Source organism: Ctenopharyngodon idella, chromosome 16 (genome assembly GCF_019924925.1).
Source record: "Ctenopharyngodon idella isolate HZGC_01 chromosome 16, HZGC01, whole genome shotgun sequence".
Lineage (NCBI taxonomy): Eukaryota > Metazoa > Chordata > Actinopteri > Cypriniformes > Xenocyprididae > Ctenopharyngodon > Ctenopharyngodon idella.
The window spans coordinates 7,738,657-7,751,266 of record NC_067235.1 but is presented as its reverse complement, the minus strand read 5'-3'; the positions used below and the strand labels follow the sequence as shown (position 1 = coordinate 7,751,266).

The 12,610-nt window shown below is 40.8% G+C and overlaps 2 protein-coding genes across 5 annotated transcripts in view; both read left to right on the top strand.

Annotated features, from left to right (window-relative positions):
• LOC127497967 (uncharacterized) overlaps positions 1 to 12,610 on the top strand; it is a 50,108-nt gene that overhangs the window by 26,575 nt on the left and 10,923 nt on the right. The window lies entirely within an intron of this gene.
• Positions 7,356 to 12,610, top strand: part of cdkal1 (CDK5 regulatory subunit associated protein 1-like 1) — a 395,716-nt gene continuing 390,461 nt past the window's right edge. For 2 of the 4 annotated variants that reach the window (XM_051866817.1, XM_051866814.1), the window contains exons 1-3: positions 7,356 to 7,530; positions 9,322 to 9,482; positions 11,738 to 11,850. In XM_051866817.1, the coding sequence (XP_051722777.1) occupies positions 9,325 to 9,482; positions 11,738 to 11,850 (271 nt within the window). In that variant the 5' untranslated portion in view covers positions 7,356 to 7,530; positions 9,322 to 9,324. Of the gene's footprint in view, positions 7,658 to 8,087; positions 8,226 to 9,321; positions 9,483 to 11,737; positions 11,851 to 12,610 lie in introns of those variants that run through there. The other 2 variants (XM_051866815.1, XM_051866816.1) reach the window with 2 other exon arrangements.

Here is a 12,610-nt window from a genome sequence, read left to right as displayed (position 1 = left end):
CCACTGCAGCTCAGACGGGCTTGAAGACCCCCACGGCGGAGCAGATGACCACCACTGCAGCTCAGACGGGCTTGAAGACCCCCATGGCAGAGCAGATGACCACCACTGCAGATCAGGTAGCACTGGGAACCAACATGGCTGAACAGGAGAAACTAAAACATGGAGTGAACCCATGGGCTGGATCAGGCTCTGGAGTGGATTCATGGAGTAGATTCATGGACTGGATTCGATGTGTGTGCAGCCCATACACACCAAATGGCTGTGGCCATAATGGCCAGCGCTGCAATCTCTGAAGGCTCAGGCGTGGCAGCCATCTCGGCTGAGGGGTCAGGTGTGGCAGCCATCTCGGCTGAGGGCTCACAGACAGCCACCTTAGCTGTGACAGGACAAGGCGAAAGTTCATAGACGCCCTCCTTAGCCGGGACAGGACAGGGCGAAAGTTCATAGCTGGGTACCGCTGACACCTCTAGAGGGTCTGCAGCGGATGCTGCCACCTCTGGAGGTTCTACAGTGGTACCATCGGAAAACAGGAAGGAATCATAAATGGCCTCTGTGGCTGGTTCAGGATAGGATGAGAACGTGTCGCTGGACGCCACCACCGTGCAAGTAGCTGAAGCAAGCACCGCCACTTCGTGAGGTTCTGCAGCATATGCCGCCACCTCTAGGGAAACTGCAGTGGGGGGTAACTACCTCCAGAAGTTCTGCAGCGTAAGCCGCCACCTCTGGAGATTCAGCGGTAATGTACACGGCCCAGGTACACCATAAGGCGACCTCCATTATGGGGAGCGCTGCAGACAGGGCAATCAGAAGCAGGAGGACTAAAATTAATTGGTTTGGGGAAACCAGCTGTTCGTACTGACACCAGCGGTGGATCCTTCACGCTGGATGCCAACCTCTGATGCTTGATGACAGGTTCCCCCGACAGAACAGAGGAGGGTTCTGGTATGACAACCGCAACAAGACGTGACTCTGGGGCGGAGACATGACGTTACGTGGCTCTGGAGGACCAGCGGAGACGTGCTGTTACATGGCTATGGAGGACCAGCGGAGACGTGACGTGACATGGCTCTGGAGGACCAGCGGAGACGTGACGTGACGTGGCTCTGGAGAACCAGCGGAGATGTGACGTGGCTCTGGAGGACCAGCGGAGACGTGACGTGACGTGGCTCTGGTAGATCAACTGTGACTTGACTCGGCTCAGGAAGATCAACTGTGACTTGATTAGTTGTTGTGGTGGCTGCCATTTTGTGAGCGGGTTCTAACGCAGCCACCATTAAAGGCACAGAAGTAATGTTGCGTTCCTCCATGACCCCCACAGTGAAAAAAGAGCCAGTAACAGTAGAGCATAATCTAAAAAATGACTGAGTGATGTACGAGGTCCCTCATGGATTAATCAAGACTTTAAAGGGTCATGAAACCCCAGAACACTTTTTTTGAGCTGTGAACAGATATGTATAGGCACATCATTGAAAACACTAAAGGTACTCATTAATTTTATTTATAATTTGAAATTAGTTATTTTTGCATTTTTCAGAGCGATTTCTGTCTTCCGGTTTGAAAAGCAAAGTCGGAGCAACGTCACAAAATCTGACGTCATCGTGTACTACAGGCAAGATCCGGAGTGCTGATTGGCTCCAGTATGGGATGGTCGAACATGCTGACGTCAACAGTTTCTGCATTTACTCATGAGAAAAAGCACATTCAATCCAAGCTGCGCTGCAGTATGCATAAGATTATAATTGCGGTATTATGCATGAGGAAGTATCACTTCTCTCGCCTCTGTCTCTTGTCATTCAGTACAGTTGTGTTTGTTTCCTCAGTGCTACAACAAAAATGCGTTTCCCTGAGACGCGACCAGAGCAGAAGTTTGGGTGCATGTGGATTGCTTTGCTGTAATCTACCAGCACAAATGGAAAATATCTTCGCATAAGATCGCATTACAGCGGATATTTCAAATGTCACAAAAGTGCTGTTCATTTACCTCTGCGTTCGGACACGCGAGCCGTATGTATGTTTCCCTCAGCACAGCAAGCACATGAGTGTTGTTTGTATTTTGCCCACGATGCGGTCAGAATTTAAGTTTGAATACGAACACATGAAAAATACAATTGTTATGATATGCACGTGGAGCGCGCATATGATCGGTTTCAGTGCGGAGCTCCGCGATGAGTTTAACAACACTAGCCACGTGGATTATAGCTCATATACAGAATAAAGTATCCGTGTTTAAAGTTTTTATAGACATTTCACACATTCTCCTGCACCAAACATGAACCAGCACGGTGTATGCACATATTCCATCAAGTCTTCTTCAAATGAATTGTGTGTGTAAACTGGACACTGATACGTGTATCTGAACGCGATGACACGATTATTCTGATGAACAAAAGACTTAAAGAATGGACAAAAATTAAACTATGTCTTTATTCATTCTGTGTTAAACTACATGTCGTTTATCATGAGACTGCAGTGCTCGTAAACATAATGAAAGTATTATTAGCCCTTTTAAATATTCTTTCGCATTTCTCCCTTGCGCTTGGGAGCTTGTCATTTTTCTCCGTGTTCATATTCATTATTCTGTATAATTAGTGTGTTGTAGGTCTGTTTTTTACTGGTTGTACTCTCCCCCCTTCTTGCATTATTCTGTATAATTTGATTAAAACCAGTAAAAGATCTAAAAATAATCACTTTTTTTGTGCAGTGTAATAAGTGTCACATGGTGGTTGCAGGGCAAGTAGGCACAGAACCCGAATGCAGCAGTAACAGGTTTAATAAACAGATCTTCAAAATACAGGGAACACAGGACAGAACAACCATTTCCACTAAATGGTTAACAGACAACTAGACAGAACAAAACTCAGGTCTTAAATAGACAAGGACTAATCAAGGAAACAAGACACAGCTGACAAGACTAACGAGGTAATAGCAGAACAGGTGACAGGAATACAACAATCAGACACATTGGGAAAACTAGGTCAACTGAATGGGAACAGAGGCAAACATGAGCTGAAAACAATGACAACTGATTACAAGACTCAAACAAGGCATAAATGAATCAATAATGTCATAAAAAGAATGGGTTGACACTACTTATACTGTTTTGCAATTTGGCCTTGTGGAATGCTATTTTAAGTAATTTCCATCGGAAATTATTTAAAAAAATAAATGAATCAAATAAACAACCTGTGAGGACTTTGCCTCATTATTTTAAAACACCACAGCACGCCACTGAGAACAGTGTAGTTTTTACCGAGCAAACAGCAAAAATGATGACAAACTCCAAGAAAGACCATGGAACCTGCCACGAACACTTGCAGTGATCATGAGTTGTTCAATGATACAATTACCAGTTATATTAACTTTTGTGCAGAGACTGGTTTAAACAAAAAATGTTAGAGTATTTCAAAACAAGAAACCGTGGATTAACAAAGATCTTAAACAATATTTAAATGAGAAGAGAATGGATTTTTTTTTTAAGGAATGAGACACATAAAGTAAAATAACTAAATAAAGAAGTTAAACGTAAGATAAAGGAAGTGCAAAAACAGTATAAAGGGAAAGTTGAGAGAAATTTACAAGCGGTAATGTCAGAGATGCATAGAGAGGACTAAACATAATGATGGGTAGACAACAGAAACAAGTACAACTGGCTGATGATGACCCCCATATTTTTGTAAATAATTTAAATGTTTTTTATTCATGATTTGACAACACGGTGTTAATAATGTGAATAATGATAATCTCACTGAATCTAAACCTTTGAGAATAGAGGTAGGGGAGGTTACCAAAGTGCTCTGTAGAATTAAAATGCATAAAGCTACTGGTCCAAATGGCCTTAAGGGCATTGTTTTAAAAGAGTGTGCAGAACAACTTTTGCATATGTACTAGGTTGTTTCAGGTCTTTTTAGATGATAGTTTTGTACCAGCAGCATGGAAAAACACCACTGTTATTCCAGTACCTAAAACTCCTCAGGCCAGAGCTCTTAAAGACTTTCGCCCAATTGCACTAACATCTATTCTGTGCAACTGTATGGAACGTGTATTATATAAAGAACTGATGTCACAAATTAAAGGCTTTGTAGGTCCATTACATTTTTCTTACATGCCCAATCAGAGCACGGTGAATGCCTCTCTGTTTTATCTAGGTCCAGCACCACTTAGATAAAACAAATGCTTATGTTAGAATTCTTTTCATGGATTTTACATCAGCCTTTAATGCTGTACCACTGCAAATTTTAAAATAAAGATTTAGGTGTAAGCAGTTGGCTGATTTTATGGATTGAGAATTTTTTAAGAAATAGACCCCAACGAGTTTGTGTCAATGGAATCTCATCTGATTGTACAGTCTTGAATTCAGGGTTACCACATGGATGTGTGTTATCACCTGCTTTTCTCTGTCTACATTAATGAACTTCAGTGCAGGGATGATCTCACCCTGATCAAATACGCTGATGACTTGGTCTTAATCTCTTGCCAAATGGACACGAATAGTTTATTTTATTTTGATTATAATGAAAGTCTTGTACAGTGGTTTGATAATAGTCATCTACAATTGAACATTGAGAAGACAAAGAAACTATGTTGTGAAAACAAAATTAGGTCAGGTACGGCTGGTATCTCATACGAACAAATTACTATAAAAGGTGTAAAGTTAGAGCAAGTTTCAAATTTTAAATATTTAGGTACAATCATTGAGGATAAACTCTCATTCCAGGAAAATGTGGACCATATACACAAGTAAGCATGACAGTGTTTAGGTCTACTCAGAAAACGAAGAAATTTTAGTATCGATTGGAGGGTCCTAACCATTGTTTATAGATCGATGATTGAACGTATTTTAACATACAGTGGGTACGGAAAGTATTCAGACCCCCTTAAATTTTTCACTCTTTGTTATATTGCAGCCATTTGCTAAAATCATTTAAGTTCATTTTTTTTTCCTCATTAATGTACACACAGCATCCCATATTGACAGAAAAACACAGACTTGTTGACATTTTTGCAGATTTATTAAAAAAGAAAAACTGAAATATCACATGGTCCTAAGTATTCAGACCCTTTGCTCAGTATTTAGTAGAAGCACTCTTTTGATCTAATACAGCCATGAGTCTTTTTGGGAAAGATGCAACAAGTTTTTCACACCTGGATTTGGGGATCCTCTGCCATTCCTCCTTGCAGATCCTCTCCAGTTCTGTCAGGTTGGATGGTAATCGTTGGTGGACAGCCATTTTTAGGTCTCTCCAGAGATGCTCAATTGGTTTTAAGTCAGGGCTCTGGCTGGGCCATTCAAGAACAGTCACGGAGTTGTTGTGAAGCCACTCCTTCGTTATTTTAGCTGTGTGCTTAGGGTCATTGTCTTGTTGGAAGGTAAACCTTCTGCCCAGTCTGAGGTCCTGAGCACTCTGGAGAAGGTTTTCGTCCAGGATATCCCTGTACTTGGCCGCATTCATCTTTCCCTCGATTGCAACCAGTCATCCTGTCCCTACAGCTGAAAAACACCCCCACAGCATGATGCTGCCACCACCATGCTTCACTGTTGGGACTGTATTGGACAGGTGATGAGCAGTGCCTGGTTTTCTCCACACATACCGCTTAGAATTAAGGCCAAAAAGTTCTATCTTGGTCTCATCAGACCAGAGAATCTTATTTCTCACCATCTTAGCAAACTCCATGTGGGCTTTCATGTGTCTTGCACTGAGGAGAGGCTTCCGTCGGGCCACTCTGCCATAAAGCCCCGACCTGTGGAGGGCTGTAGTGATGGTTGACTTTCTATAACTTTCTCCCATCTCCCGACTGCATCTCTGGAGCTCAGCCACAGTGATCTTTGGGTTCTTCTTTACCTCTCTCACCAAGGCTCTTCTCCCCCGATAGCTCAGTTTGGCCGGACGGTCAGCTCTAGGAAGGGTTCTGGTCGTCCCAAACATCTTCCATTTAAGGATTATGGAGGTCACTGTGCTCTTAGGAACCTTAAGTGCAGCAGAAATTTTTTTTTGTAACCTTGGCCAGATCTGTGCCTTGCCACAATTCTGTTTCTGAGCTCTTCAGGCAGTTCCTTTGACCTCATGATTCTCATTTGCTCTGACATGCACTGTGAGCTGTAAGGTCTTATATAGACAGGTGTGTGGCTTTCCTAATCAAGTCCAATCAGTAAAATCAAACACAGCTGGACTCAAATGAAGGTGTAGAACCATCTCAAGGATGATCAGAAGAAATGGACAGCACCTGAGTTAAATATATGAGTGTCACAGCAAAGGGTCTGAATACTTAGGACCATGTGATATTTCAGTTTTTCTTTTTTAATAAATCTGCAAAAATGTCAACAATTCTGTATTTTTCTGTCAATATGGGGTGCTGTGTGTACATTAATGAGGAAAAAAAATGAACTTAAATGATTTTAGCAAATGGCTGCAATATAACAAAGAGTGAAAAATTTTAGGGGGTCTGAATACTTTCCGTACCCACTGTATGACATTGTATCGTGGTATGATTATTTAACAATGAGACAGAAAAATAAATTAACATGAGTAATTATGAAGCAAATAAAATCACCGGCCAGAAACAGAAGTACAATGCAAGAGCTGTTTTTACACTTCATGGAAAAAAGGCGATTGTATAACTCATCCGCTCCATTCCTGCTTTGAAGCCCTCCCTTCGGGGTGGAGGCTGCGTATATCATTGTCTAAAAAGAACCTATATAAAAGATCATTTGTAGCTACCATTGGCGGTGACTGTTTTAAACCAAATTCTACATTGAGGTATTAATTATGGTATGTTTCTGGGCAGGTGTGTGTACACATGTGTATGCATATGTTTGTGCATACATATATATTATATTGTATTACTATTATTATTAATCGCCCCCATGTGTTTCATGTGTTTTATTAGGCTATGTGATATGTGAATGTATAGTATTGTCTGTTAAGATGTATCTTCTATGCCAGTGTCAAAGATGAATTTCTGTTCAGGAAATCTGTACAGACAATAAATTTAAACTAAACTAAACTAAACTAAACATGACAACATAGCAACGCCTACTATGAAACATTATTTGTTGCATATTGTGTACTATTTCACACACTATTCTGTATGCACTGGGTACTGGGCAGTAATAAGTTATGCTGCCTTCACGTGCTGTCGGAAATTTGACAGTTACTTCTTAAGTCGTGATTACGAGCTCATCGCATTCAGCTTTTGAAATGGGAGGGCGTTCATGTGCAATTTTTACCTAGGAAACTTGTATTTACAATAATTCCGAGAGGACGTGAAGGCAGCATAAGTGTGCCATTCCGAACACGGTTTCAATCGGAACGCCCCTAGTGTTTCGAAAGCGCACATCACTAGTTTGAGGATTGTCCACTTATACTTGCCGTATTGCGTCGAGGTTAAAGGGGAAATGTTCCAGCATGGCGCTCTGAAAGCAAAACAAGGCGCATATAACTGATCAAAGAGCAGAACAACTTGCTGTTTTCCCCTCAAACTCCCACGGATTTCTAAGTGTTTCCTAATATTATTGTATTTTGCGTCTTTCCAGTAAGTACGCGCTCTTGTGCTGTCTATAAAGAGTTTGTTTGAGGCAAACACGTGGGTTTTCCTTAGTTGATATCCGGGGCTTAGCTCAGAGACATCAGTGTATGTGTCATAATAACACAACTTTAAGGTATGTTTAAAAGTTATATTGGCAACGTGTCTTTGTTATTTAAAATAACTAAATCTCACACTTTCATCGAGTTAAACGGAAAACGTACTCTTACAAAGAAAGATATACCATTCAAAGGACCCTACAAACACTGGTTAAAACCAAGTAACGTCGGAATTAAACACGCAGGCTACGTTTATGTTTTAAGGAGTTCTTGTATACGCATTTACACAGCAATTAGCCTGCAATTGCATAAATAATGGTATGTGATTAATGTTTTTAATGAAAAATTTGGAATATAGAAATATGAAATGATAGAAAAAAACAGAAATTATACTTTTAAATATAAAACTAAAAGGGCCGGGAAAGTCACTAAATCTAGTGACAAAATTGGCAACACTGGGAGGGGATGGGTGTGTCTATTTTGCACTCCTTACATTTTAGAGTGTCACCCCTTCATTGCTGTGCACTTTTTTCTGCACAGTGGCTGATTTGTACCACTAAAAGATTCTCTGAGTATTAGTATTTTATTTTTGTATTTCCTATTCATTACCTATGGCAGCCATTTTTGACCGCGAAGGTGCCAAGTGTGAGTTTTTTTTTTACGACCCTTTAACATATCCGAATCATGTCCATGATTGTTTTTGTGTGTTCACATAGCTAATGCGACAAAGTCACCAAGTTTCAACCCATTCAGATGAAGCAAAACAATTTAAAATTTCAAAACGTAAAAGTTTTCGGTCATTTTTGACCGAAGAGGACCAGAGGGTTAAGGGTGCTTTCACACTAGGGCCCTGTCTCAAATGGCACACTTCTATGCACTTTCGGTCTTGTTGACTTACAATGGCTGCCGCGTGCATGTGTCCGTTAAGTCCACGAGACCGTAGAGTGTTCCATTTGTCAATTTTAGGCTTCAGAAGTATGCTCGCGAGCACCCCCTTTGCGGCCGATATGCGCCCTCGATGCGCACTTTTGCTGAGCCCGCACTGGTGCGAGCTCCGCGGCAGACTTCTTCCCGACAGTCAAAGCGACGTTACGTCACGAAAGTGCGGACTTGTAGGAAGGCCGTGAGTGTTTAGGGTGCCATTTGGGACAGGGCCTAGCACTTTGGGTGAGCACCTGGGTTCGATTGGATGATGTGAAGCTGTTTTCTGAACTCAGGTGCGCACCTGCAAACTGTACCCGATTCCGCCTAAAAGGGTGGTATGGGGTACAGTTCGCTGCTGATATGAACGCAATGGTACTAAATCGAGGAAGTGAATCGCTATTGATGACGCATGGTTCGATAAATGTGTTTCTGTCTGTTCTCACTCACTTTCCTGACAAGCATGACTGATGCACTGCAAACAGAGATAATATATTTCTCACACAAGACGGGTCATTTGTCTGGATGTCATGTATTTGACATTTTATGGCACTACCATTTTGCTGTTTTTACTCTAGAAGAAGGCATGCCAGTGAGAAGTACATGCTCAGGTATTTTGAATGATATTTTAGAGTTTATTTTGGGGTATTAATAAATGAAAGGCAAATCTCAGCATTGTGTTAGCGTACCCCAGTTTGGGATCCACTGCTCTAAGATACAGACAGTTTGTCCAGGATTAAGAAGCACCGTATTATGTTGTGAGGATCATTAATAAAGTATTACTCTGCTGTGTTTCATCTGGTGCATCTGTTTTCATTAGATCATGCCGTCTGCTTGTGACTCTTTTGTTGATGATATCGAGGATATGGTGACTTCCTATGACCCCACTCCCCATGAGCGGCAGTTTGCAAGGAGAAACATTGTGCCTCATGCACGCAAGAACAAGCAACAGCCTGCAGGAGAAGAGCTTCAGACAGACAGGTCAGAAACACAACTGTCACATGCAGTCATGTTACACTGTGCTCCTCTCCTTAAACTAACCCAGTATGAAAGGTATTGTCAGGATTTCACAGACCTATTGGTGCCCACAGGTGCTGTTGTGGTGAAGTTTTGTTGCACTACTTAATCGCTGAGTTTTTATTTATTTTTATGCAAATGTTGTGTCTCTATGGAAGCATTCAGCTGCTCCATGACAGACAATAACGGTAGATTCACTTAAGATAATGTGCATAATATAGTTTATGGGAATGTGCAGTTTCAAATTATGCTGTAAAAGTTACCTTAAATACATTTAGACAGAAAACATGTCAGATCTTCAGGATCTCTCTTGGATGCACTTACATACAGACAGAAAGCGACTTCTGCACTCACGATAATGAGAGCATTCACGAGCGCAGAGCTCAATCAGTAAGCTCACACTTTTTTTTTTTTTTTTTTTTTTAACTAATTAATAACACATTTTTTAACTAATAACTAATGGGGCAGTCGTGGCCTAATGGATAGAGAGTTGGACTTGTAACTCATGGGTTCGAGTCTCAGGTCCGGCAGGGATTGTCAGTGAGGGGAGTGAATGTCCAGCGCTCTCTCCACCCTCAATACCACGACTGAGGTGAGACCCTTGAGTAAGGCACTGTACCCCCAACTGCTCCCTGGGCGCCGCAGCATTGGCTGCCCACTGCTCCGGGTGTGTGTTCACGGTGTGTGTGTGTGTGTTCACTGCTGTGTGTGTGTGTTCACTGCTGTGTGTGCACTTGGATGGGTTAAATGCAGAGCACAAATTCCGAGTATGGGTCACCATACTTGGCCATATGTCACTTCACTTTCACTTTTTAATTAATATTTTTTTTCAACTAATTGTGCAACTCTAAGCAGTAACCAGTGCTACTACTACTTTTTGACATTTTCCAGGGTGAACTCTTGTATGAAGAAATCTTTAATGTATCAAATTAATCACATTGTCCATGTGAAGGTATATCAACAAACCTGACCTTAAAGAGCTCCTACATTTTTCACCAAAAATTAAGGAGGTATGGGGCCAGATCTAGGCAAAGATGGGTGGGCTGTGTGTGTGTTGAGAAGTTTGAGGAAGGGCTGAAGATTGCCCCAAACAATCATAACACCAGAAAATTGCTGTCTTTTATTTTCTGCATTACAATAATTTCCCAGAATGTTTTGTATGGAAATATTGTGAAGTCTTTAAACTGGGCGTTAATACGGGCCAGAGACGGGACGCACTGAAGATGAAGAAGAGAACATAGATGCGCCAGCAGAACAAATACTGTACCAGGCACAGCAAGCTCACTGTTCACAATGCTTGAAATATAGGAAGAAAAATATAAACCCCCACCACCAAGTCATTATTTATATGAATGTATCTCTGAAGGGAACTGACTGTCTCCAGAAAAGTTTTAATGGCATTTTCTTTTCCTCTTACTGCCATGTAAAGTAGTGTTTATAAGTGCAGTGCTGCTTTGTGTACAGCGGTACAAAAAAACGTTGATGTTCCATAAGCACCACCTACTGTCAGAGAGTGAATATGCAATTTTCATTCAGTCCGTTTGCTGTTTTTGTTTTGTACAGGTGTCTTAATTTCACAAATCTGAAGTCGGGCCATTCTGTTTTTTCTTTAAATGTTGAAAGTTTACAATCTAATTTAAATAAACAACAACTGCACATACTACATGTATGTAGCATCTTTATTTGGATCATGATTCAGTTCAGTGGTTGCCTCTAATTTCAAATGGCTACAAATATTTTTTTGTTTAAAGGGTTAATTTCACAAATTCAGAAGAGAGGTTTTTTCATCCCTCTTAAGAAAGTAATGTAATTACCACATTCAGGGTCCAGAAAAGTTGTAAAGACATAGTGTAGTAATTAATGACAGAAATTTTGGCTATGAAAAAATATGATTGGTGCATCACTACATAAAATAAACATCTCAATGAAAAATATCATTGTGATAGTTACAGTTACACTGATTAAATATTGCCATCTAGTGGATAAAGTTTACAAATAAATGTTTGACAGTGTGGGGCATGGCAGATCTATAACAATGTAATCATTACCAAACGATCTTGAAGATGACTGCTTTACAAGTAGATTCAGATTTTCCAACGTTGTTTTGAGGTAGCTCTTTTTTTTTTTTTTTTGATCCATATGTATCAGAATATAACATCCAACACTGGACAGAAAGCATTCATTGATTATAAACTTTTAATCTTCTGCCTTATTTACAGCGTGATTCCTGGCACACAGAAGATCTGGGTAAGGACGTGGGGCTGCTCTCACAACAGCTCTGATGGTGAATACATGGCGGGGCAGTTGGCTGCCAGCGGCTATAAGATAACAGGTACTCTGTGTAAACAGACCAGGCTATCTGCAGTCAAGGTCAAATTTTATTTCTATAGCACCTTAAAAACAAGATGAATGCTGACCAAAGTGCTGCACAACATAGGATGGAGCATCATTCTGCAAAAAAAAAAAAAAAGGAAAAAAAGAATAACGTAAAATAGTATAGACCAGTTATCTATAAACCTAAATAAAAAATAGATAAAATAAAAAAATAAATATAGATAAAAATAAATACAAATATAATTAAAGCTGCAAGCAGCGATGAAAGGGCCCTCGCACACGGGCTCACCGCCACCCGTTGGCATCAGGAAAACAGTGAACAGTGGGCGACATGCATGTAAGCGAGTGAATACAGGAGAATTATGGCCAAGTCATTTCAAAGTGCCACAATTCCTGCTGCCAACAGGTGGTGCTTTGACCAAAATTGAATATTGCCATGTAGATGTCTTCAGGCCAGGACTATTATGAAACATGTGAAGTTTGGAGCAGATTGAACATTGTATGCCTGAGTTACTACAACTTCCTGTTTCGTGGCGTTAATCGCATACATTAGCACATAGCCAAGTGTTTCATGATTTAATGTGTTTCTAGTATGTTTGGTACTTCGTGGCATATTGAAATGTTTCTGGGAGTGAATTAAAGTGAAAAGCATACCATTTCCTGTTGCCAGCAGGTGGCACCATGACTAACTGAATATTGGCATATCGATGTCTTTATGCCAGGACTCTTATCACACATGTGAAGTTTGTGGCAGATCG